Raw genomic sequence first — 25,535 nt, forward strand, 5'->3', positions numbered from 1 at the left:
GTTTCTTTTTCATTACAAAGTATGTCACAATTGAAATAAGAGCGCTGGCTGAGAAGTACTAGAGTCAGAAGTTAGGCCAGACCCACACTCAGTCCTCTTCCCTTTCAACACCAAATACCTCACCATCTCCATGACAAGCACAGCTTCCACTGACGGGGGAGCCCCAGCGTCAGACACCAAGTCTATAGGCTGTGGCAGGGTACATGCTATCCCCCATCAAAAGCAGAAGCTGTAGAGTGCTTTTCAGTATTAAAAAATAAGACCATTTTATAAACCAAAATACTTCCTACAAGACATTTTTATAACATATATCAAGATTTGGCTCAATACCTACCTGTAGCTGCTGGAGTAATCGCTCAACGATATCCAGAAGAATATCCCAAGTGACAGCCTGCAGCTCCTTCCCATACTTCTTGATTAATCTGGTTATGGACAGGACTATTTCATATGATACAACTGCATTGGGACAAGTCATGGCCTGGAACACAAGTTTCTCAGGTCAGTTAATGATCTGTAACCTTCTTAAACTGAAGTTGATCAACATCCTACATATTAAGAAGTTTGAAGGGCTCAATCCTTCCATCAACCTACCTACTGCCTCTTCGGGAGGTGGTTTAACTACGGTGACAGGAGAACCCCTTCTGTCGCTGTAGTAAATGTCTACACTGAAGTGCTACAGTGACACTGCTGCAGCATGGCCACTGTAGCGTTTCAAGGATAGACAAGCCTGAAGTCTGTGGCTACAGCTGCAAAAGCCGATCAAAGATGGCCATTTTATAAGCACAATAATGTATTCCCAACAGGTGCAACTCAGATGTTAAAATGCACACTTGGTTCCACAGGAATATGCGGCTGGAGAAAGTGATACCAGCTCTCGCAGTTTGGCTGAAAGGTCCCCAAACGCTGAAGACACAGTAGGATTTTGTAATGAGACCACTCAATCTGGTCACTCAAACCAAGCCCATTATATGAAACTTCTAATATTGTTTCAGGGACTCTCTCTTGCCTAAAGCATAATCTACAGATCAAACATACAGCATGGCTAGCCAATAAGGGAACTTTAACGCCATTCCCTTTGTTGTGGCTAAAATCCATTACAAAAATGTCCTTGCCACCTCCCAAAGTACAGAAGAGGGCATGAAAGGTGGCAGGCTACTCCCAATTTAATATCGCACCAAGGGTTTAATAAGTGCCCTGGTAGAGGAGAAGTGATCACAGTACAGCTTCCATCACTAACACCCAGCCGGTCGAACACTTCAGCCTTTTCTCAAATAGCTGCAGTTTCCATTAACAGGCACTTCTGCCAACAAGCTCATAAATCTTAATCCTCCCCTCAGGGTGTCTCTCCATTTAAAAAATCCTGGCACTAATTAAAAAAAAAAAGTGCCACACTTCACTTTTCATTCATGCTGACTTTGTCCCCTCTCCCTGCATTTGTATGCTGTAGACTGGAATCTACTTGAAGCAGGGACAGGATTTTTTTCGCTGTCTAAAATGTCTAAAATGTTTTTCGTGGTACCTCAGTGTCTCCAGCCCTCTGCCGGTGCACAGAACAGTTCACTCTGCTGAGGACTGAAATGCTTTAGGTCTAACCCACGTTATGGGGTAACTGCGTGAAATTAATGGCCTGTGTTAAATAAAGTCAGCTTGATGTTTTAATGGTCCCTTCTACAGAACTATGAAAAATTCAAGAATTTGCTATGTGGATCAGTAAAATATTCCCAAATGAAGTATCAGTTTAAGCTTGAACTAGCTATTGCCTCCTTGTTTCATGTGTTCCCCCATCTGTCTCTATCCAACTGTTGGCTTTTGTCTTATAATTAGATTGGAAGTTCTTTAGGGGCAGAAACTGTCTTGTTGTTCTGAGTTTGCACAGCACCTAGCAAAATGTGATGCTGGTCCACGACTGAGGCTCCTAGGCACGATCACAATACAAAAGTTCCTCCCAAGTACCACTTTACCTTGAGGAATGAGGGCAGCACTGACGTAGGTGAATTCTTGAGAGAATACAGTCTGTGTGCACCCCACAAAGCCATTCCGACAAAGAACACTGCTCCTCTCAGTAATGCTGCATCCATCATGTAAGCTCTAAGACAGGGTGCAGAAGGTAAGCCAAGATTTTCTTAGATCACACTATAGCAGAAGGTTTAGTTTTAGAGTACAAGACTCATGCAAAGGGAAACGAACAATACTTAGTACTTCTAAATCAGAGCATCTTAAAGGACTTAAAACCATGAAGACTAACCATTTAGGCACTGTTCTCATTTTACTAATGGGGAAACATAGGTATAGAAAGGTTAATTAACTTGTCCAAAATCACAAAGCAGTCACAATTTCTAACCGCTATACCACACATGAAATTTTGGGTCTGCTCCTGTTCCCATTAGAATCAGTACGTCATTTATTTCAGTCAAAGCAACACTGAGCTTTTTCTTAAAAAAGAATTTAATAGCATGACATTCCATACCTGTCTTCCATGATGCGGCACATGTTGTATATAGCACTGTGCCCCAAATGGGTTCCCAAGAGATTGCGCATAAGCTAAAAAGCAAGTATCAGAGAATTTTCAGAGAAGGTTTCAGTAGGTCATTATACAGCTTCAGGGTCCAGTCAGTCAAGAGAGGTTACATACGCAATTTAATAATGGATAGTGCAGCATTTAATAAACTAGAGAAGTGTGGTATATGCTCTGATCTCCTCTCAAAGAACTATTATAATCATAATAAAGGTAACTGGAGTCTAGATTTTTAACATACTAATATTCAGAACAACATAGCTTTAATGAGACAGAACTGTGCATGGTACATGAACTCATGCCCAGGGAAACAAAAGAATTCTGACCTTCCAGCATGGCTCACAAAGCTCCTTAACATTGATGGTGCGGCACAAGGTGATGATAAATACCGGGAGGCTCTCCGAGGGCAGGCAGTTGTAGCAAACCACAGCATCTAGGACCTGCAGGGAGACCTTTGTGGGGGTGAAAAGCACAATGGTTACTCACTTCTCCCTTGACATGGCATTGAAATACAGCAGGTTAAACTGTCTTGACTTACGGCCACAAAACTCCTCAGAAGTCAATAGGGATACATCAGTTCAGGATGTAAACCAAACCATGACAAGGATGGTTAAATAGTGAAGGAAATCCCTGAGCAAGATCATCCGGGTTCCTTTGTCCCAATGTTTTATGACTGAATTAATAACTTAGTAGCTGTACAGTTCTTTACACGACCCCAAAGTGCTTTATAGAGTTAGTTAATCCTCACAATATTTTACTGTCCTCACTTCACAAGGGGTGAAACTGGAGTAAGAGAGGGATAAGTGACTTGCCCAGTTGGGACTGCGACTCATGATATCCTGGTTCCCACCTCTAAGCTCAGACACCTAAGTCATCATGCCTCTCTCCACCCAACATACAACAATATAGTAAGCTCCACACTTTGCTACAGCAGCTTTCCCTGAAGGAAGAAAATCCCTGGGAACCCTAGAGAGTTTTGGCCTAGCTATTCAAAAGTGGCCTGATCTGTAATGGATCAGTTCTATAGAATGTAATCGATATTAGAAGAGGCTCCAATTACTGACCTCTATGTCAACCGATGATGATGTCTGAATGCACAGTAGGCAGATCATACTGTTGGAGGAAAACGTAGTTAAATATGTTTATTTTAATCAAATTTAACAAATGACCAAAAAAAATTGGCCAAAATTAACACAATTAGGTTAGTGTAGAAGTTTGCCCTGTTACTTTCCTGACTGTGGCTCAGTTGATAATACTTCTGGGAGCATGCTTAGTGTCACCAGCCCTTTTCTGAATAGCTAGTTTGCAGCTGCACTTAAACTACATCGCACTACCATTACTATTCATTAAATACAGCTGGGTACCAGAGTCCCGAGTATATAAATCTAGTGAAGAGAATATGGTCAAGTTAATCTCCTATACAAAGTAGGGGATTGAGCACTATGTAATTTAACCCAGGTTTATAGATCAGAATATCATAAGAGCTGGTGTATTGCATTATACTGTTTAAGTTCTCATGGACAGATCTTCAAAAGTGCTCAGTACCAACAAGAAGAATCAGGTTTTGGGAGTGGCTGGGAGCTGAGCTCTTTTGACAATCTGGTCTGTGAAGGAGAGTTCTACTCTGAAAGGTAAGTAAACATGACATCAAGAGACTCCATATTTGTGTTTCATTGCTTTCATATCAATTTGGTTGATTTACACAAACAGGTTTCTAAAGTGTCACCCCTGCATCTTCAGTTCTGGGTTTGGAAAAGTGAGATGGGTTCTTCCAGGTTTAAGCATCACTGAGCTATGACGACTAAGCCAGCCAAGTTCTACCTTCACATACACCCACCCCACCCCACCCCACCTTCAGTGCAGTTACAAAGGTATAATTCTGGGCAGAAATTGGCCCTGCAATTGGAATCTATTGAACTATTCTGGTGACAGGCACATAAGCCAGAAACAGGATCATTCTCCCATAACTCTTCAGAGCCAAAACAGCTAATAGCAGCAAAAGAATACATTTGCCAGAAAAGTCAGCTCTGACAACCACCTGTGTTCTGAAATAAAAACACCTGGGTGCCATTTTTAATCACTTTTCTGACCACAGCCACACCAATACTATTTCAACAGATACCCTTTCCCTCCCTCAAAGCACACTTTCCGAGGCTAGCTGGGTCATTTGTCACCCAACTGGTCAATCTGTGTGCACAAAACCCAGATTTGCACACGCAAACAGATACCCCTGGAGGTCTGTTGAAAATTTAGACCACTGAATTTATCCACAAACTCTGCACAGCAATTTAGAAACAATAAGTGTTAGTAGTTTAACCTTACTGGACCATATCAGCAACATAATCTTCCAGGTAACAGCTGTTGAACTTGACCAGGTTCACTAGAACTAGAAGGAATTCTGAGGACAACCCGACATTCATCCACTGCAGGACAAACTCAGCTAAAGGAGAAGGAAGTGGTGGTGTTACAACATGGTTTCAATCCAAAAATGCTGCAAATTCCCTTCTGGCCCTACTTGCTGAAAAAGAGATCTGTCCTTTGATGTATTTCCAGCTACACAAACTGCTCCCTAGAAGGCAATAATAAAGAGTGAGGGTCGATTGACCAAGGCTGCTATTTGATCTATCACACTCTTTCTTAGCTGCTACTTACAACTGACTTGCCTATCTGGCTATAAACTGCCAAATGCATTGAATTCACATTTTTATGAATTTGCTAAATTTGCCTGGACCAAACCACATTACAGATGTAAAACAACTTCAGATGGGTTGTATTAAGTTTGCCACAAGACGGCAACAACAGAAAACCCTCCAAAAATAAACAAGCAACAGTTTAAAATTAAGAAAACTCCCCAAACTCACAGATGCAGAACATCCACAGGTTTGTCACTACTATAAAACTGTTTATCACACTGGCATGGGAGAATTTGTACCCTACAACTTTACACAATAATGTAGAATAGTACATAATTTTTATGCCTTATAGAAAAGTCATGGAATTTTATTTTAAAGAGGTAAAACCAGCATCATGAAGCTTTTTTCAGCATGATTTTAAAACAACGGCATTGCAGCTTTCGGACAATCCTATGCCAGAATCTGAAGACAACAGCAACCCTCGGCATTTGTATGCAGCACTCACCCAATTCTTCCTCCAGGTGAGTAATGGATCTTCCATTATCCGTGAGAGCCTTGAACACTGCAAGCCGTTCATGCAAATCTTCATTAGAAGGATAATCCTTGATAACCTGAAAGAAATGTGCTCTGAGGATCCCTAGTCTCTCACCCTGAAAGGAGAAAGAATTATAGTGTGAGATACAATAGAAACTGAAAACTAGACTTATTACAGACCACGATTAGGAAACTATCAGAAAGTTATCACACTTTAAAAGCAACCTTTTCCCCCCTTGGGCTGTGTGAGTGTCTACTGAAAATCTTCCCATGGTCTGCTGCGAATGCAGTCAGTTCTCCTTAGCCTCTTAGAGACATTTATCAAGCTGTCACTGCTAACCCCAGACAGCTTTTCCAACGTTCATCAGGCCCAGAACCCCAGAGATGCAGAAAGTGGCCCACGTCGCAACAGCCAGACCACGAATTCCAGGACTTGAAAAGGAAATGCTACAGACAGCACTGCTCAGTGGGATGCTGTAATAGCTTGAGGATTTCATAGAGCCTGACTTGATCAGACTGAAGAAAAAGGCTCATGTACAGAATTTGCCTCGATGACCAGCGTACCTGCCATAGCAGGGATGCTGCAGGTCAGGATTAACGTGCTTGACACAGCTGTCTAGGCAAAGATTATACTGTGCCTGCTGCACTGTGATTGAATTCAGCCACTGCAAACACTCCCTTTTTCAGGAGTACAAAATGCCTCCCCAATTAAAAGAGAAAAAAGGTTAAACTGAGAGCCAAGAGAATTAATCAAACTGAATGCTAAGCTCTTCCTGTTCACTGAGCTGGACTAAGATAGAGAATGAGAAGAATTTAAATGGCAGGAGGCAGCCAGCCAGCCAGTGCTATTCATCTTGCTCTGTGCAAGCCTTATTTGGAAGGGGGAGCCTTTACCTGTCCTTGAATGATGGCCTTCAGCAGGTGAAGCACAGCATGTCTGGCTTCTGCTGGTAGCTCTGGCTGAAGCATATCAGCTACCACTTTCCATATTGCTTCCACCGCATGCTGTAAGTGGACATAGAAAGCAACAGCACCATTTATTAGATAGCTATGGTTAGCAGGGTTAAGCTTGTTCTGGGGTCTTCCCCCTACGACAAGGTCACTTCTTGAATTGGGGCAAGTCATGCTGGGGAAAGTTAACAAGATTCATGCCTCGTAGCTTCCTAATGCCCTCTTCCCTGAGTGCTACTTCCACACACCTCTCCTATGGCCAGAGTGGAAATTGTGCGCCACATCTGCCCAGTGAAAGTTGGCGTACACATAAACAAAATGACTGGACTGACTTCATTCATACCATTAGCTATTTCCATGCAAGTCTCTGTGTGGATGCTTTTGTTTTGAGTTTAACCAACATGACAATCTGATATAAAGAGCATCTAACACAGAGACTTGCACAGAAATAATTAAGAGTGTGAATTAAAGCTGATTTAAAGTTATTTCAGTGCCTGTTTGTTCGTAGAGCAACTCTAGGTCAGAGGGAACTAGCGGACACTTCCCTGCAGGACTGTAACAGCTACTAATAAGGTTAAGTCAAGAGCAGCATCCCACTACCCTACAACAGGTATAATAACTTTGGTGTCTCGTTTTAAGCACCTCTTAAAGCTACTTGTCCTGGAAAGCCTTTCAATGATGCTCTCTCTGCTTTGCTTTGGAGTGTGAGCTCTTTGTTGTACAGTTTATGTTTCCACTGTCCAAATCAGACGAATACAGATTCATAGATTCTAAGGCCAGAAGGGACCACTGTAATCAACTCATCTAACCTTCTGCATAATACAGGCCATAGAAGTTCTTTGAAATAATTCTGCGTTGAACTACAGCATGTCTTTTAGAAAAAGATCTAATTTTGATTTAATAATTGCCAGTGATGGAGAATGCTCCACTACACTTGTTAAATTGTCCCAATGGTCTTTGGGGCAAGGATCATTGATTTCTTATAGGTTTGTACAGAACAATAAAAATGCAAGATATAACTTTCTGGATTACAACAATTATAACAATGTTAAAGGTAGGCCAAATTACTTAAGTGTCTTGTTACAAGAGAAGTCAAAGGCTGTTGCTTAAAGCTTATCTCAATCCTCCTAACATTTACCCTACACCTGACAGCAAACATACCTCTTCAAATTTTTTGGTTTTTGCTACTTCACAGATTTGACTGATCGCTCGTATCCGGTTATTTAATCCACACTCTACACTTAATTCCTGAAAAGAAGAATGGAAATTATTAAGATAACCCAGGCTCTGCCTTTCTTCATCAGAAACATCCCTCTCCAGCTCTCAAAATGACCACTTGGATCATTATCAAATTAGCTCCACATTGTCTAAAAATTGTTTTTAGAGCCTAACCATTAGTCACCCCCACAGAGATGCACTTAAATGAAGCTGTAACCAACATCAGCAGGTTAAAGCTCATGTAGAATGATGACAGGATGAGGGAGAAATGGAAAGTGTGCTCTAATTTAGCCTAATATAATAGCACTTTACACTGACACAGAGCCTTTCAGCCAGGCATCTCAAACTACCCAGATATGTCAACTAATTAAGACTTGGTAATACTATGAGGTACTTAACCTTATCCCCATTTTATCTATGATTGACCTGAGAGACAAGTAGGATAAGTGAATTGCCCTAGGTCACAAACGGAGTCAGTGGCAAAGCTGGAAATAGGACTCAGGGGTCCCGTTTCCCTGTCTCCAGCTTTAACCACCAAGTCACACCCCCTCCATTTTTGTGCTCATCGCCCATTCATCTCAGCTCATACTCTAAACTCAGTCCTCAAACCCTATAACAATTTACCTTGAGTATTTCTGCAGTGATGATAAACTCTGTTTGCTTGCCCTCTGATGATTTGGAACTAGCCCGGGATGGTCCCAGACCTAAGAGGCTCTTAAACTTCTCCTTTAACCCAGGATCCTTGCTTTGCTGCTTCGCCATTGTTGACAAGAAAACACCAAGAGGCCCCTGCATGCATAGAACAGTTACTATATAGAGAGCTGTAGACAGAACCTAAGAACCAGGCAACACTGGAATCCATCTCACTTTTCAATGGGATATTTACACACAGCTCTACTCTCGCAAGTCTTTGCAAACAGGCCAAGGAGTGAACTCCCTTCAGATCAGGGAAGAGACACTGGCAGGGGCGATGCTGCCAGGTTGTGGGATGCTTGTGCCACTGTAACCTTTGCTGAACATGTCCTCGAGCTAGCTAGGGGACGTCCCCGTCTGTGGCAGCACTTTCCCAGAGGGCTGTATGTGCAATAAAGCAGCACCAAATGCCTGACCAGCACACGTCAATTTCGAACTGTACAGTTGTTTTATTTTATAGGAACTCATAAGGTGTTTTGCTCCCAGGCTAAAAACCTTGTACAGTAAATTTCATCTCGGAGCAAATTTTGAAAGTAGCAACAAATGAAAAAAGGAAAAGTGATGGCAAAAGTGTGAAACTAATTAAATATTGCATCACACCAGCTACAGTGGGGTGGCTAGAGGGGTACAAGGAGTAGGTGTGTCAATCTCAACCAAAAACAGTGAAGGTCCTCAGAAGCCATTTCTCCCACACCACCACAAAACAGGCTCCCATTAGACCAGGTACAGCATCAGTAGCTGCTACAGAAATATGGCAAGTGCTAAATAAATATACTCTTCATCACATATGCCTCCTTTATGTGAGAAAGAGGGTCCCAACTCCACAATGGGCCTGCTGTCCCATGAGTACTGGGAACAAGTTAATCCCCAACATCCACCATATGTATTTTGTGCATGATCCCTTTATAAGTCTCTCCCAGCCCCAATCTCTCACATATCTAGGTGTGGTTCCCTGTACAGTTCCCGCTCCCACCTCCCACACATATCCCAGCTCCCTAGAGGGACAGGCCCCTTCCATAACCCCTCTCCCACATAGTCCCCCATCCTATCGCCACCAGAATTGTCCTCTCCACATCCACTCCCTAGTACCCATATAGCCCAGCTCTCATGGGAAGACCACTGTATAACGCCCTTCAATCCCTAATATCCCAGCTACTTATAGGGGGTCCTTGTACAATTTCCCCCACCATGGATGCCCCCGATAAACCTCACAGCCTCCAGGGGTGGGCCCTCTGTGACCCCCAAATACCCACATTCCAGCTGCTCACGGTGAGTGGGGGGCAGGGGGGCGCTCTCATAACAAACCCCATCCCCCTACCCCAGCTTCCCAGGGGACACCCTCTTTATAACCACCCAGTGCACCAAGCCCTCATAGGAGCCCCCCAAATCCCCAGCCCAACGGGGGGGGGGCGACCCCACATAACCCCCAAGCCCCATCTCCCCAAGGGGGTACCCTCCCCCAGCCCCACAGGCAATACCCCCCACGCAGCCCCCCCAACTGGCCCCTACCCGGCCCCTCGGCGGGGGGGCCCCTCCATGTCACCCAGCCCCCCCCCCCGCTCCCCGGGCAGTACCCTCCAGACAGCTCCCCGCTGCCGGGCCCCGGGGACACTCACCCCTCCGGCCAGCAGGCCCGGCCCCCTCACCCCGCTCACAGCTCCCCGCCCACTCCGGCCGGAAGGACCCGCCCCGCCCCGCCCCTTCCGGGTAAGGCGGGGCACGTGACTGCCGCGCGGCATGCTGGGGCTTGTAGTCCAGCGGAGCCATGTGCGCGGCAGCCCCGAGTCCCCTGCTGTCTGCGGGCGGCGGCGGCGGGAGGATGGTGACCAGGCAGCTGAGCAGGGCCCGGGGGGAGGCGGCAGCAGCAGCAATAGGTACGAGAAGGTCAGAGCCCAGGGCTGCCCCCCCCTCCGCGGCAGCCCCCGAGCGGGGGGGGGGGGGCTCCCCCAGCATGAACTGGGGCTCGGGGGGAGCTGGAAGTGGGGGTGCATGGAGAGGGAAGGGCTGGGAGATGAAAGTGGGGTGCATGGAGAGGGAAGGGCTGGGAGATGAAAGTGGGGTGCATGGAGAGGGAGGGGCTGGGAGATGAAAGTGGGGTGCATGGAGAGGGAAGGGCTGGGAGATGAAAGTGGGGTGCATGGAGAGGGAGGGGCTGGGAGATGAAAGTGGGGTGCATGGAGAGGGAAGGGCTGGGAGATGAAAGTGGGGTGCATGGAGAGGGAGGGGCTGGGAGATGAAAGTGGGGTGCATGGAGAGGGAAGGGCTGGGAGATGAAAGGGGTGCATGGAGAGGGAAGGGCTGGGAGATGAAAGTGGGGTGCATGGAGAGGGAGGGGCTGGGAGATGAAAGTGGGGTGCATGGAGAGGGAAGGGCTGGGAGATGAAAGTGGGGTGCATGGAGAGGGAGGGGCTGGGAGATGAAAGTGGGGGTGCATGGAGGAGGCAGGGCTGGGAGAGATGGGGAGGGGCTGGGAGATGAAAGTGGGGGTGCATGGAGAGGGAGGGGCTGGGAGATGAAAGTGGGGTGCATGGAGAGGGAAGGGCTGGGAGATGAAAGTGGGGTGCATGGAGAGGGAGGGGCTGGGAGATGAAAGTGGGGGTGCATGGAGGAGGCAGGGCTGGGGGAGATGGGGAGGGGCTGGAAGAAGCAAGTGGGGGTGCATGGAGAGGGAGGAGCTGGGAGATGAAAGTGGGGTGCATGGAGAGGGAAGGGGAGTGGACCTGGGGACGGGATGGAAGAACTGGAGGTGGGGCTGGGAGATGAAAGTGGGGTGCACTAGGGGGGGCTAGGATGTGGGTTTGGAAGAGGATCTGATGTGGGGGGTGACTGGCTATGAGGGGATGTGAACTTTAAGGGGTGGCTCCCCTGCTGGAGCTGCTGCCTGCACCCACCTACTCCCGGGCCCTGTGCAGTCGCTGTTGTGAGAGCGTTGGCCCAGCTAATCCAACTCTGAGTTCCTGCTCACAGAGGTTACCGGTGGAACAGCCCCATCGGGTCACCAAGCCCATCCCCAGCCGGGAGGGCTGTCGGAGACCCCACAGAAGGGGCCATTAAACGGACTCTGCCCCTGGCATGACCCAGGAGGCAAGCCGGCTCCAGCGTAGCCCTGCACTGGCAGGCACCGGAGATAAGCGCTGCCGCGGCTCAGAAGGCAGCCCTTTGCGCGTGGTCCAGCCCTGTGCAGAGGCCAGAGACGTGATAGCATGTCATGCTGTGTGCGCGCTGTTACATGTGAAAGGGGCCGTTTTCCAATAAGTTCTTATACATAAGTCTACACTGGAGAACTTGCCTTACTTGTATGTTGTGGACATGGTTGTGTTCCAGATGGGAGGGCTTGCGGGACAAGCAGGGCGTGGTGGAACCTTAGCCCGACTTTAGGCTGCATGGCTCCGCTGTATTGGTGTAGGGAGAAACTTGGCCCCCCTTATTCCAAAGGCTGTGGTCTGAAAGTCACGTTTTTCCCCTCTTTCAGGAAATCGGGCTCACAGCACGGCAGCCATCCCATCAAAGAGCAGCAGGAAGGGGAAGAAAGTCAGCGTTCTCTATGACTCTTTGGAAGGAGGCATTGCTGAGAAGGAGGAAACTGACTCCAAGAGACTGAAATGGGAGCCAGGGAACTGGAAGCAGCAGCTGGATAATATCCGGGAAATGAGACGGAATAAGGATGCTCCAGTGGATCAGATGGGGGCGGAGAAGTGTTTTGACACCAGCGCACCTCCAGAGGTAAAGCACGCAGCTCACCGCTCAACCTGAGAGCGTTAGCTGAGCAACAGACGATACTGTGCAACTTTCTCCAGCTCCAATAGATCTCACACTCCTTCATACTGGAGGGCAGGTACCCTACCCTAGTTTTACAGAGGTTCTGTGATTTGCCCAGGGATGTGTGTGTCTAGATATTTCTGCCGTGGAAAATAAGTTTGAAAGGTATGAGAACTCTAGGCCATGAGAAATGGTGTAAATTCCTCTGGTCACTCAGTGAGTGGTTTATCTTGCCAGATGAATGATGAGTTCTCCTTGGCAGTTCCTTGCTGGGCATGAAGGACGAAGAAGGGCTGTTCCATGGGGTGGTCAGTCATCCCATTCCCTGAACTTGACCGTCCCTTTCATCAGCCCTGATCTTGATGCCTCTGCTTTGATCTTGAGTGTTACAACTAAAGAGACGCTTCCCTGGTGGAAACCAGTATGATGAAGGGTTGCTGTGCTCCGACTTTTGCGACGGAGACTTAATCCTTTGGTCTGGAGGCCCAATGAGAGCTAATGGCAGGTCACTGTAAGATAAGGGGTGGACGCTGTTTTACTGTGGGGCCAGCGACACAGAGTTCAGCTGGGGATCCATGCCGTTCGTTTTGCTCCTCTCAGCCCTGCACACAAACAAACCTCGTATCCCCTACTGCTGCGTGGTAGGAGAGCACGTAGACGCACAGTGAGATAATTGTATCCTACAACCACGTACTTGGAAGCCACATCCAACAAAGGCCAATGCAGTCAGCCCCATCACACAGAGCTAAGTATTTAGCAAGTCAGAAGATGAGAACTGGGGGAGGGAGACTTGCCCTCACCTCTTGCTCATTCTGCCTCCACGAGCATCTGCCCTTGTTCATTCTCTAATAATATGTTAAGTGTTAGGAACCCTATGGGGGGAAAAGACACACCAGAGGAAAGTGTGGAAAGTGCAAAGTGTGGTGAAGGAGCTCCCTTCAGTGCCAGGCTCTGGAGACATGCTATGGAACAACAGTGTGAATTTCCCCCGCTGTTCTCCACTCAGGCAGCAGCTCCAACATAGGGAGAGAAGTGGAGTGGCCAGCAGAGCTGTGCAAAACAGTCCTCCAGATCTGGAGGTTCATTTTTCACTCAAAACTTGAACCAGGTTTCTTAATTTTGTAGAGTTTAAGGCCAGAAGGGACCATTAGATCATCTCACCTGACCTCCTACATAGCTCTGCTAATTAATTTCCCCCCGTTACCCCATACTGACCCCTTAATTTGGGTTAGACTGAAGCATGTCAGCCCTCAGGAGACTGAACCGTGGTGTGCCAAAGGCAGAGAATAGGAGACAGGGGTGCCACCACCACCAACATGCTAGATGCTTTAGATAGCTAAAAACCGGTCCCTGGTGCAAGTAACTTCTAGTCTGCAGTCCACAAACACTGGGAGGGGGACAGTCAGGGGTGAAAAAAGAACTGGATAATTTCATGGAGGATAGGTCAATCAATGGATATTGGCCAAGATGGGAAGGGACTTAAACCTACACTTGGGGCAACTCTAACCCTCTGACTGCCAGAAGCTGGGAGTGGAAGACAAGTGGATCGCTGTATAACTGCTCTGTTCTGTACACTCCACCTGAAGCTCTGGTACAGGCCACTCTTAGAGACAGGATACTGGGCAAAACGGATCATGGTCCGACTCAACATGGCAGTTCTTATGTTCTTAATGAAGAGTGACGTATGCCACATATGTGGTTTTTATTAGTGACGTGATTCTTTTTTTAATTCCATCTTAAATGGAGACACTTGCTGATGGGAAGCTTAAGGTTTGTGAGCCAGGGAGCAAGGTGATGTCTGGTTTTGAGCAGAAGCAATGGAAAAATATTCTGGTGGTCCCTGCCAATTGGTGTAGGCTGGTGGCTCATAAAGGCAGCTCCAGAAATCCCTTTGGGAGCCATGGATAAGTCTCATCTAGCTGATTAGTCTCAACAGTCTCCAGAGAGGGGAACCAGCATTAAGAGGAGCTGGGAAACCCACCTCTTCCCAAAATAAATCAATGTGAGCATTACTAATGGGATTCTCTCAACATAATTTCTGGTTGTTACACTGGTTTCTAGCAGGGAACTGCAATGGGGCATCTCCGGTAAAGGCGACTTGCAAGGACGGGGAGGGAAGGAAGTTGCTTGTCCCTTTTTGCTCTTCTCTGTTGGATAAAGGCAGCCTGCAGGTCTCCACACACCGGTGCCCTAGTTTAATGTAAGTTCTAAAATGACTTCAGTTAGACCAGTGCAAAGGCTGGTTGGATGCTCTTATTTTGGGTTAGCTGAAGTTCATAAGAGACAGCTTTAAGAAACTGAAATGAGCCCTCCAACCAATTAAGAGCATCCACACAGGAGTTTGCAGCTATTTTAATATGTTTAAAAACTGATTTCACTGGTGCCACTGTCTCGGGTAGAAAAGGCCTAAGCGGATTATAGGCTGTTGCCCTCTCCCCTCAGCCCAGGAAGGATTAAATGCCTCACCCAGATTCTGTCCAGGCCCTTCCTTCCGGGCACAGTTTATTATGGCAATACTAAACTTGCAGAGTAACACAAAACCAAGCTGTTCCCCTGCCCAAAACTGTCTGCAGGGGCCCAGAGGCTTTTCTCCTTGGGTCTCTTCCTCCTGCTGCAGGCCAAACAGCTTGCTGCAGTTTCTCCTCAGCTGAGCTCTTTCAGCCTTTATAGGAAGTTGGGGGGGGGGGGCTTTCCAGCTGGGTCTGATTATCCCCTTTCCCAGGCCCAACCCCTTTTTCTTAAAGGGGCTCTGCCTCAGAACAGGGCTGGCTGGCCCCATTTCCCCATCGCCCATAAAGGGACAAACCACCCAGTTACGCACAGCCACACAGGAGCCTTGTACTGGTTTAACTAAAGGAGCGTGAGTTTGTACCTAGAGCGCGCAAGGTCTTACAATAATAGACTTGCCGTGCCCTTTGTGTTTGAGTCTGGACATGTGGTTTGGGAGAGCTCTCGGCCTGTAACTGAAGAGGCAAAGGTGTTGGCCCTCTGCCAAAGGAACTTTAGGGTCCGTGTCTAGATATTTGAGTTAAATAGATAGTAATAGAGTTTTAAACAGTCTGTGTGCAAATCCCTTCTCGGTTATGCTTTTTTCTTAGATGGCTTATCTGATGATGTAATCCTGCCAGTTCTCTCGTCAGCCACAGAGTTTCAGCCACAGAGTTTTGCAGGATCTAAAGAGCAGACAAGACTTAAATCTTTAACACAAAGAACAAAGCAGAATTGCGGGGGGAGCAGAAGGAAACTTTCCAGGCTGCTTTTATGCACTATAAAGAAGCAAAAAAGGACACACATCTAGTATTTCTCCCCCTTCGTTCACCATTAAGAAAACATTTGTTTAAAAACGCGGGCGTGCTGAGAATGGTGCTGTGCTTCCCCAAGTCCCTGGCACAGACTCAGAGGCCCAGAATGACGCAGTCCTCCAAAGGGAGCATCTGCACACATCTGCAACAGTACAAAAAACAAACCCTGGTGCAATATTGTGATGGGAGGCTGCAGGGAGACTCTATCAAATGGCATTGTTTGTGTGAAAACATTTAGATAAAGGGCAGGCTGACTCTGGTGATCTCTGCATAACAGCTCGGCAACATATACTTGAGAAGCCCACAGGGCTCCAAAGGGACAATATTGAAGATGCAACTGGGTAGATTTATTTGACATATTGCTCTTCTTGTAATCTCTGGCCCCAGGACTGGGGTCATGTTCTAGTCTGAAGTCCCTAGTGAAAATGGTTAGCTTCTGCTTTAGTCTGAGACAGCGTGTGACACCGTAAAGATACATCAACCAGCACAAAGTGATACTCTGGGGTTAAAGAGAACCGCAAGTCCTCACTGGGAAATAACTCTTTTCCCTAAGGGAATAGACTTATTCCTTCCAAGATAAACCTAGGCATTGTAATAACCCCTAGCACAATAACCCTGGGCTTTTCCGGCTGCTGGCCAGAACTTTCAAGGGCTGTTTTTAGGGGGTTGAGGAGTCTGAAGCTGGAATTGTAGCCCAAATGTTCTGCAATCATCTTAGTCAGCTACGCTAGCCCCCAGCACCAGGTGCCTAGCTGGGAGACGGGGTCTGCAGTGGAGAGTCACAGAGGGGAGGAAATTCTAGCTCAGTGGTAAAGTAGGAATTAAAGACACCACATCACATTCTGCTCCATTACACCAGAGCAACTTCACTCACTTCAGTGAAGTGCCTCCAGACTGACGCTGGTGTGAGATCAGAATTCAGCCAACGAGGGTATTTCTGGTGACCATGCCATGTGCTGGATAGTGTTATGAGGCCTGAGTCTGGAGAAACAAATTCATCTCAATGAAATGCTCTGTCCAGAGTAGTCCAGCAATTCAATGTCTCATTACATATTTGATTTTAATTTCTAAGGGCTTGTCTACATGGTGAGTTATTGTGTGGTAAGTCAGCATGTGACCCTGCAGTGCACTAGTTTGCTGGACTAGAATGTCCCATGTGAGTGACTTTCACTGCAGTGCCCATGTGGGACGTTACTGCGTGGCAAGCTGGCGCACTGTAGATCCACGCCCTGGCTGGCCCTGCACTAACCCGGAGACAAGCCCTTAGTCTGGGACTTTCAAAGAGGCCTGTGGGAATCAGACATCCAAATCCCATTGAAATCCAATAGGAGTCAGGTGGGTGTGACTTAGAAGCACAAATCCAATGGAAAGTCAAGGGCATGTGCTCCTAAATCACCTAGGCATTTCTGAACATCCCAGCTCTATCTTTCAACTGTTAAGCTTGCGGAGATGCCAATTCCATGGACATGAACTCCAGCGAGTTATTATAATAACTCACTGTTGCTCTTCTGTAAGGAGTGATTACCTCAGAGGAAAACGTTAGGGGTTTTGGGGAGACGGAAGTCGATGCAATTTCTGACTCTTCTCGGCTGCAATCTCTTTTATTTAAGTAATAAGGTAAGAGCTGAGGTGAGGCCCACGTGGTACAGATTGATAAGCACGTCACTTGTGTGTGTTGCTGCACCCCACTGGCTTGCAGACCCCAGACCCAGAACTTTCAGGATCCCAGCCCTGACTAGTCCAGTGGTCTCTGACACTCCATCTCCCATCTCACCCTCTAGGTGATGCGCTATCAGGTTCTGCTGTCGCTGATGCTGTCCAGCCAGACCAAAGATCAGGTGACCTCAGCAGCCATGTCGCGCCTGCGGGAGCATGGTCTCACGGTGGACAACATTCTGCAGACAGATGACGTGACTCTGGGGCAGCTCATTTACCCAGTGGGATTCTGGAAGGTGAGTGCCGGACCATAGTGGTCGTGGATGGCCGCGTGTCTAAGCAGAAGTCGAATAATGCCCTTGGTCCCCAAACTGTTGGAGCTGCCTCAGGAATATCCGAGGCACAAAGAGATGAGTCGGATCGGGGTGGTTGGATCAGCCTTTGCAAGCTTCACCCCCTTCTTCCATAAAAATTATCCAAATGACCTGTGATGGCAACTGGGAACCACCTCTGCTTCAAGTGACTTGTCCTCAGTCTGTCGTTGCCTATTTATTTATCTTGACTTCTTCCAAAGCAGTGCCCCTTGTTGTTCCATTCATGCTCCCTACCTCTCTTACTCTCCTTTGCTACTCTCACCTCTTCCACTCACCTGCTAGCGAGAATTCTATCCTTTCTCCCTTTGCGTGTATTTCCTTTTTTTTCACCCCCACCATAGACCCTCATTTCTTCCTCCTTGCTGCAGGCAATCATGTATCATGTCCTGCTTATGAGAGACTCCATCCTGATCCGCTGTAATATGGAAGCCGTATTTTATCCCAGTTTTAGCAATCTGTATCCAGGACAAGAGTGCACTTGTTGGCATCATCCCAGGCATGGTTCGAGGTGATCACATTACAGCTTCTTGCTATATTGGATAAATCTAGGACATGGTTTGTATTTTCCTCCACAAACTCATGTCAGTTCCCTCAAATGAAGGAAATAGTTCTGTTGTCTAGTCCATGTTCCTCCTCTGCATTTCTTGGATGGGAACTTAGTTTGCTTTGGTTTCCCAGAACAAGGTGAAGTACATAAAACAGACGACCGCAATCCTGAAGCAGCAATATGGGAGTGACGTCCCCAGTACCATTGCGGAGCTGATGAACCTGCCGGGAGTTGGGCCCAAGATGGCCCACTTGCTCATGGACATTGCCTGGAACAACGTGACTGGGATCGGTATGTTTTGCAGTGTGTAGGGCGCTGCTCTCCCGTGATCCACCCACGTTTCCCAATCCTTATCTTTCCTAATCCATTGCTTGTAACATCATAATACCTTGCTCTTATAGGGAGCTTTTCAACCATAGATCTCTATACCTGAAGGATTCTAAGGCTGGTGAAGTCACTTGGGCTAGTCGCTTATTCTGCCTGGATTTACTTATTTGCAAAATGGGTCTAATTGCTACCTCCTACGTGTGCTGATTAAGAATAAAGGCATTGCTTAATTAATAATAACTAGCGATGTGTGGTGACCTGTATCACACTTTAAGGTCCCCTGATGAAAAGCGCAAAGCAACGGAGATGTAATTCCACGATGCCTCTGTTAAATAACAACATATTTTTTGTTTAAACAAATCTCACTTCAGAAATGGTCTTTTAGGGCCAGCTGGAGAAAGGACCGAGGTAGTCTGAATTTTGCAACTATACTTAGAAAGAGCTTAGTTGCGGACAGTCCCTGGGAGGATTTTGTTTGAAACTGGCTGTTTTAGGTTGAATTGGAATTAATTTTAATTCCTAGCCACAAGTTTCCTTGTGGAATTGTCAGCCAAGAGGTTTGTGGCAATCAGTGTCTTTGTTTCTCTGCCCTGTTTCTGGTACTGGAAACTTTATAAAGTTGGAGGCCTAGATAGCACTGTATTCAGGTCCTGTTTCGACGTCTTCAGCTGATCATTTGAAGCCTTCTTGGATTTATAGTGGGAATGGGCCTCAGCGGCTCGGTTGGATTGGAGTGAGGTTCTGGTAGCGATTGTACCCCTTCATTTTAAAGGAACGTAATTTGGGTAAGGCAGGATTTTGATTTAGCTCATCAGGGCCAGCAGGTGGCACTGCCATATTAGCTTTTCTGTTAGGCTAAGACGGAGCTCCAGGTATGCATCAAGGTCTGTGGGGACAGATTAATATTCCAAGTGTGTTTGGTGCTTAATCAGAGAGAGTCATGGGAAACCTGGTAATGCTACCACCTGATGAATGACGCCTGCTCGGAGTGAAAATTCAATACCAAGTTCAACACAGGCCACAACTGTGTCTTGAAACTCGGCTTTACCAAGCGTGGTTCTTGCACTAGACTGACAAGCTTTTGAGTCTGTTGTTCCTGCTGAACAGTTAATCCGCTGTTGGGGAGGAGAGTCCAGAGGGAGCTCTGATAGCTTTCCAAGGAATTGTATGCAGTGTTTTGATTTAGGAGGCAAAGCTATACTCTTCCTGTTTACAGCCATTTCCTGGGTTTTGTTCAATTAGCAACAGAAGGACCAGTCTGTCACGGCTGATCTAACAATAGTCTACTTTTGTGCTTGGAGCCTTTCATCTGAAATTCTCAAAGCACTTTTCAAACATTCCCTGAGCCTTCCAAACTCTTTGTGTACCATTATTAAATGCATTTCCTGGGGAAACGAAGGGGCAGCGTTTGCAGCTTGCCTAATGTCAGCTGAGGCCACTGCAGGAAGAGAACCCAGAAGTCCTGGCCCCCAGTCCTGTGCCCTGCTAGATCACACCGCCACAAAGAAAACTGTTTATGGTGAAACAAACTGTAAGTCAAATGGGTTGGCTTTCTCACAGTGGGCAGCCTGTGGCCCCAGTCTGCTCAGAGCGATGTCGCCCTGGGAAAATCATGGCTTCCTTCAAAGCCACGTCCCACCACTTTTGGGCCATATGTCTAGAGAGGAGCCTCCTCTCTATAGCATCCTCGTAAAGTTCTTGAGATGATCAGCGACATCTCATGACTTAATCATCGTGATCCCTGCAGAGAGGTAACCCCACTTGATGCTGAGACCCACCTAGCAAACCCCTGATGCAGAGAACTCCCTCACTGAAGTCAAAGGGACTTCTAGGATCAGGCTCTCAGTGAAGAGAAGTCTTTTCGATTATGTGAATGCACGCGCGCACACACCCCTGCCCCCTCCCCCCGATTTATCATCCTTCAAGATATAACTAAAATGGCCAAAGTCCCGGCAGTGGCCTTTGGGGCTTGGCGGCTGCTGTTTTCTAGCCTTCCCATATTAATCCATTGGCAGTGCAGATGTCATGGTTGCAGCTGGAAAGGGCTTTGACTTTCTGCTCAGCCTGGTTCTGAGCCATTCTGAGCTGGCTCGCATCCTTTCCTGACACCCTGTCTGGCCATAATGCTTCTACGCTGTTCTGTGGCTTGGCAGGGCTTGGGTCTTACAGTAACCCTCAGCCCTGAGTGCTGCTAACCCTGGTAGATCAGCATTGCTGCAGGGACTCCCAGTGGATCAGTGGGAACATGTGGGAGCTTGGTGCTTTGGTAAATCGGTGCACTTCTTTCGGCTCCATACCTCGAGGGTCCTGTATTTGGAAATCCTCCTCTGGCACATTTTCCCTTGCTGCGTACTTAAAGAATAAAGTACCAGTAACTTAATTACTGGGACAAAGTACATCTTAAAACACCTGAGCATTGTTTAATTAACTCCGTAATTATTGGCTACTTAATCACTGAAATACAAATATTGTAACAATCCTGACCTTTGGGGGCTATGTAGGACATGTGCTGGCTGCCTCGGTTTCAGAATGCTGCTAATGCTGCTGGTTTTGACCCAGCTTCCAGACCGGTTAGGGCTTTCTGTCTGAAAGATCAGCTGTGTCCCTGGGTGATGCTGCCATGCCTGCTATCCATGTAGACACCAGAGCTCCTGTGAGATGAGAGGAGGCCACAGGCCATTCTCCAGGTGTGACTCTGAAATTCACTGCCCATCCTTTGGTCTGAGAGCACCTGAATCTTTTGACCTTCAGGGCCCCTTGCAAGCTGTTCTGTGTTGAGGGAAGTGGGAGGGGTGGAGAATTTGGGGGAAGAGCGGGAGATTTTCATTTGGTGACGTGGTGAGGACTGGCTTTTGTAGGTGTTGGGTTTTTGGGGCCGGGGGGTTTGAACACACCGAAAGCTCCAAGCGCTGTGGATGACCGGAGTGCGACTGTGAGGGTTTACTGAACGAACAAACAGAAATCACAATGAGCAAACCCATTCTTCCTCTGGGGAGTCAGCATTCTGTTCATTCAGCCCTTACGGGTACAATACACACAGAAAACACTGCTATGGAGCCAGACCAATTACGATAAACGAAGTGCCCTCCTGCTGCTAGCAAGCTGACAAATACGTCACCCACCTGGGCCATTTCTGTGACCTCTGTTGTACAACCCGCGTCCTCCTGGCTGTGTAGCGTTGATGGAATGAGCTGGGAATGGAAGGAGCTCTTTTTCCTTCTTGTCCATGCTCTGTCATCTGCTCCTGCATTTCTGATTAACAATCTGAGATTAGCCTGGTAGCTACCAGAACAGGAGAATGAATAACTCTGCCTCCCCCACCCCCAAGACATTAGTCATAACTCCAAGCAAGTCTTGGTTTAATCCATGTTCTCATAGGGAAGTGCCAAAAATAATTGCTCTGAAATATGCCAGCAAGTAGCCCCAACACACGGGCAAGACACTGGGGACATGGACTAGCTGGGCAGTGTTAGGGGTTTCTCGGACTGGCAGAAAATTCAGAGGAAAAGGCAAAGTCTTACCTTGCATTAATCTGAGAACTCCGGTCCAGGGTCCTTGAGAGAGGCATCCGGTCCAGTGAATAGGGCAGTGGCCCGAGAGTCGCTCTCACCTCTGCTGCTGCCCAGCTGTGTGACCGTGGGCAAGTCACTTCCCCTCAGTTTCCACAGCCACCGGGTGGGCATGACACCGCCCCCTTTCCCATGGAAAGCATGCTGAGCTCTGTGGATGAAAAGCACTCTACAAGAGCGTGGTGGCATCAGTGAGACCAGCTCACACACTCCTTGCCATCTCGGGTGCGGAGGTTGGAGGTTGCCACGTATCTTCAAAGGCTAAAACCTCAGGACTGACAACCTGCCTGTTTGCAAAGGGTTCAGCTTAGGGCTGGGGATACATAAAACTAAGGAAAAAGCTACAAGCCAACTCAAGCCCCAAATCTTGGCACTTCTGAATGGCAGACTGGGAGGAGGGGGAGATTGTTTCACACTTTCACCATTGGCAAGACCTTGCTGTTCCTTCTTTGTGTCGATTTATGACACACCCACACACACACTTCCTCCAGCTATGGTACCCTGCCTCCTAGGGCCCTACTTTTGGACAGCAAAAACCCACTTGGCATCTGCCCTCAGATGGAAGAACCTCCCAATACAGCCTGGTGCATCTGCTATGGGTCCTGAGTGGACTGCTTCTTTAACTCCTTAGACCCTGCTTCCTCCTGACCCAGGTGTTCCCTCCTGACTCCAACCTCTCTGCTCCCCAGGTGTGGACACCCATGTGCACAGGATTTCTAACAGATTGAAATGGGTGAAGAAGGAAACTAAAACCCCTGAGGAGACCAGAGCGGCGCTGGAGGACTGGCTGCCCAGGTGAGGTGCCTCAAGCAACGGGGGATCTGGGCTGTTTTTCAGCTGCTGCTTGGCTCTGAAATCCTCTCACACACACAAACACACACACACCCACCCGACAGTCCCCTCCTTCCTCCTCCTTGTCGTAATCTTCACAGGAAACCTCCACCTGCACTCCTTTCCCCAGTACCAGCCTGCAGCATCTTTTGTTCGTTGCTGTGGTTTATGGCAACAAGCAGCTACCGCATCCAGTGCGCAGAACCCTGCGGAGCTGTTTCCTACCCTGCCCCATGGCATTTTCAGTGAGCCTGTCCCCTCCCCTTGTCACGGCCGCAGCAGGAAAGGAAGCCTGGCATTGCAGCACATAGGCCTGGGACTTATAACCGCAAGTTATTTCTTGTTTTCCCGGGGAGCATCACTCGTTCAGTTGTTTAGACGGTTCACAGACGTCCGAGATGGCTGAGACTTTAGTCACCCCTAGTCTGTGCTGCTGGACTTGTGCCCTATCGCGCATTCTCTACTGTCCAGTTTAGTTTAACACAGCCCAAGGCCATTGCTTCCCTTGGGAGGCCACTGCACCGTCTAATCGGGGTGATCTGTCTGCTGATCTCGTTCACCAGGGATGAACTCTGGCCGATATCTTAAATGATCAATTAGTTTCTCTGTGTATCAGAGACTTATAACAGGCGCTGAACAGGAAGGAAACTCCACCAAGTGCTCCAAACCAGCGCTCCACTCTGTGTGCGGTGGCCTCTGGAATGTGTAAGGCCCGGCCACGGGTGCAGTGGGGTTTCGGTGCCAGTGTATCGCACAGCCAGCAGCCATATTGTGAGCTCAGGTAGAAGCCTGTCTTCAGTCCTGCCCAGCAGCAGCATTTACAAAACTCCTCTCCCTTCTGGGTCTGTAGGGATCTCTGGAGTGAGATAAACTGGCTTCTCGTGGGCTTCGGCCAGCAGATCTGCCTGCCTGTGAACCCTCGCTGCAAAGAGTGCCTCAACAGGGACGTCTGCCCGGCTGCAAAGAGATGCTGAGGGAATGGCTGCTCCTCCTAGAGCAACAGATCTGCACCGGGGTTGTGAAGCCGCTGGACTCTGAGCCCCAGTAAGACTGCATTGGGCCTGGAGCAAGGAGGGGATGGGGGAGAGGAGACCTCGTGCTGCGGAGAGATGGGATGGGAATCAGCAGCTACCCAGCAATAGCAGATCTCTGAGGAGGAAAAGCTCTCTGAAATGCAGCCGTCCCGCTGAGTCCGCTCTGCAGGCAGTCCCTGGGTGTGGGGCATCTAACACAAACACTGCGCAGGGACAGTGGGAATGGGGAAATGCTACACGCTGCAGTGTCTGATGGAGCTGGAAGGAGACCTCCGCCAGCTCGGTGCCCGGCCATGGCCGGAGTCCCTGCCTCAAGCTGATTGGGCACAAACTGGTTTAAGAAAGGTGGGTTTTTTTATTAAGGTTTTACTGACATCTCTACAGTGCAGGAGGAAACCGTGGTGGCCTCATTCCCCAACCCAGCTGCAAGGCATAGCGACTGAGCAGGGCAAGGGCCAGCTGGAGGCAGGGATGGGAGTATGGGGCAGACCAGGCAGCAGGGAAGCAGCCCTCCATGGGGCGGAATATTACATTAAAAAGGTACAATTCGGGCTTCATAAAGATGAGCCCAGCCACCCAGACCAGGAAATTGGGGCTTTGCTGGTAGCCAAGAACCAGGGAAGCATCGAGAGTGATGCAGAGAACGGCCAGCAGGGCCGTTCTTAAGTTCAGCTTCTGCAATGCTGCCCTGCTCTGAACACACTCTCCCTGTGGGAACTGTTTTGAGCTTGGGCCCTGATTCAGGACAGCACTTCAAGCATGTGTTTCAACCTTACTGAAGTCTGCAGGATTTAAGCACATGCATAAATGCTTTCCTTTGACACCTGCCACAATGGGGATGTAAACATACCTCTATTTCTGATCCTGGTGCTGGGTCTGCCTTTCAAAGGGTGCTGGATTGCAAAGGGGTTTGTCAAATGGGTTTGAAATTTGGAGTGGTCAGCTATTTGAATTTTGGGTGTGGGGGGAATCTGTCACAGAACCACCCATTCCTGTAGCAGCTGTGGTGGTTTGGCTTAATCAGATGATAAATATTGTTTTGACTGATCCTTCCTGTGTCCAGATTTAACCCATAAAGAACTGGGGGCCAACTGAAATGGAAACAGGAGAACACCTCAGCCAACTTTATCACAGCTGGGGGTTGGGGAAGGAAACAGAAAATCCCCCTAAATACTGCAGGAATTCCCCCATGGGACTCTAGTGTGCTTCCAAGCAGCCCTGCATTGAAGTCCAGAGCGTCAGAGAGATTTAGTTGCCTTTGAGGAGCTGAGCCCAAGCTGGGGGAAACTTTGCTACTGAAATGGTTAAGATTCCAACAGCTTGTTCTTGCACAAGCATCACGCAAACTTTGCCTAGCACAGGGGCTAAATCAGCAATGGGCTGGAGTGGAAGGGCTGCTTCATTTTGTTTGCATAATACTGCGTAATCTTTATTCCAGAGCTGTCACCCACGCAGCCTACACATCACATCTGCGGTGCTCGGTCCTGACCGAGCCAGGCTCTTTGGCTCAGGTGTAAGAACTGCAGGTTGGGAGTTTGTCTCTGTATTAAAGGTGGGGACATCCAGAGAGGGACATCCAGCATGTGCTTTTT

The 25,535-nt window shown here is 48.0% G+C and overlaps 2 protein-coding genes across 10 annotated transcripts in view; one reads left to right on the plus strand and one right to left on the minus strand.

The window, feature by feature from the left end:
• TSC2 (TSC complex subunit 2) overlaps nt 1–10,184 on the minus strand; it is a 44,025-nt gene extending 33,841 nt beyond the window's left edge. For 6 of the 8 annotated variants that reach the window (XM_084640637.1, XM_084640636.1, XM_084640635.1 and 3 more), the window contains exons 1-11: nt 10,161–10,184; nt 8,476–8,640; nt 7,795–7,881; nt 6,577–6,687; nt 5,654–5,798; nt 4,838–4,955; nt 3,580–3,628; nt 2,842–2,967; nt 2,468–2,541; nt 1,962–2,088; nt 335–478 (exon numbers count right to left, since the gene is read on the minus strand). In XM_084640637.1, coding sequence (XP_084496763.1) covers nt 335–478; nt 1,962–2,088; nt 2,468–2,541; nt 2,842–2,967; nt 3,580–3,628; nt 4,838–4,955; nt 5,654–5,798; nt 6,577–6,687; nt 7,795–7,881; nt 8,476–8,613 — 1,119 coding nt within the window. In that variant the 5' untranslated portion in view covers nt 8,614–8,640; nt 10,161–10,184. Of the gene's footprint in view, nt 1–334; nt 479–1,961; nt 2,089–2,467; nt 2,542–2,841; nt 2,968–3,579; nt 3,629–4,837; nt 4,956–5,653; nt 5,799–6,246; nt 6,265–6,576; nt 6,688–7,794; nt 7,882–8,475; nt 8,641–10,160 lie in introns of those variants that run through there. The other 2 variants (XM_084640638.1, XM_084640639.1) reach the window with 2 other exon arrangements.
• Nucleotides 10,185–10,271: 87 nt separating this feature from the next.
• NTHL1 (nth like DNA glycosylase 1) lies at nt 10,272–23,896 on the plus strand. Of its 2 annotated transcripts, none has more exons than XM_084641396.1 (6): nt 10,272–10,418; nt 12,017–12,267; nt 17,387–17,557; nt 18,314–18,473; nt 22,768–22,873; nt 23,760–23,896. In XM_084641396.1, exons 1-6 carry the CDS (start codon nt 10,310–10,312, stop codon nt 23,881–23,883), a joined length of 921 nt encoding a protein of 306 aa, XP_084497522.1. In that variant the 5' UTR covers nt 10,272–10,309; the 3' UTR covers nt 23,884–23,896. The 2 variants fall into 2 exon arrangements, with proteins under 2 accessions (XP_084497522.1, XP_084497523.1); XM_084641397.1 differs by having other exon boundaries at nt 10,309–10,428.
• The last annotated feature ends 1,639 nt before the right edge of the window (nt 23,897–25,535 follow it).

This window comes from Lepidochelys olivacea, assembly GCF_965140295.1.
Source record: "Lepidochelys olivacea isolate rLepOli2 genome assembly, chromosome: 10".
Classification (NCBI taxonomy): domain Eukaryota; kingdom Metazoa; phylum Chordata; order Testudines; family Cheloniidae; genus Lepidochelys; species Lepidochelys olivacea.

Coding starts and splice junctions, on each gene's coding strand:
- NTHL1 (XM_084641396.1), top strand. CDS start 10,310: ATGTGCGCGGCAGCCCCGAGTCCCCTGCTGTCTGCGGGCGGCGGCGGC. Junction 10,419..12,016: donor GGCGGCAGCAGCAGCAATAG/GTACGAGAAGGT, acceptor CCCCTCTTTCAG/GAAATCGGGCTCACAGCACG. Junction 12,268..17,386: donor ACACCAGCGCACCTCCAGAG/GTAAAGCACGCA, acceptor CTCACCCTCTAG/GTGATGCGCTATCAGGTTCT.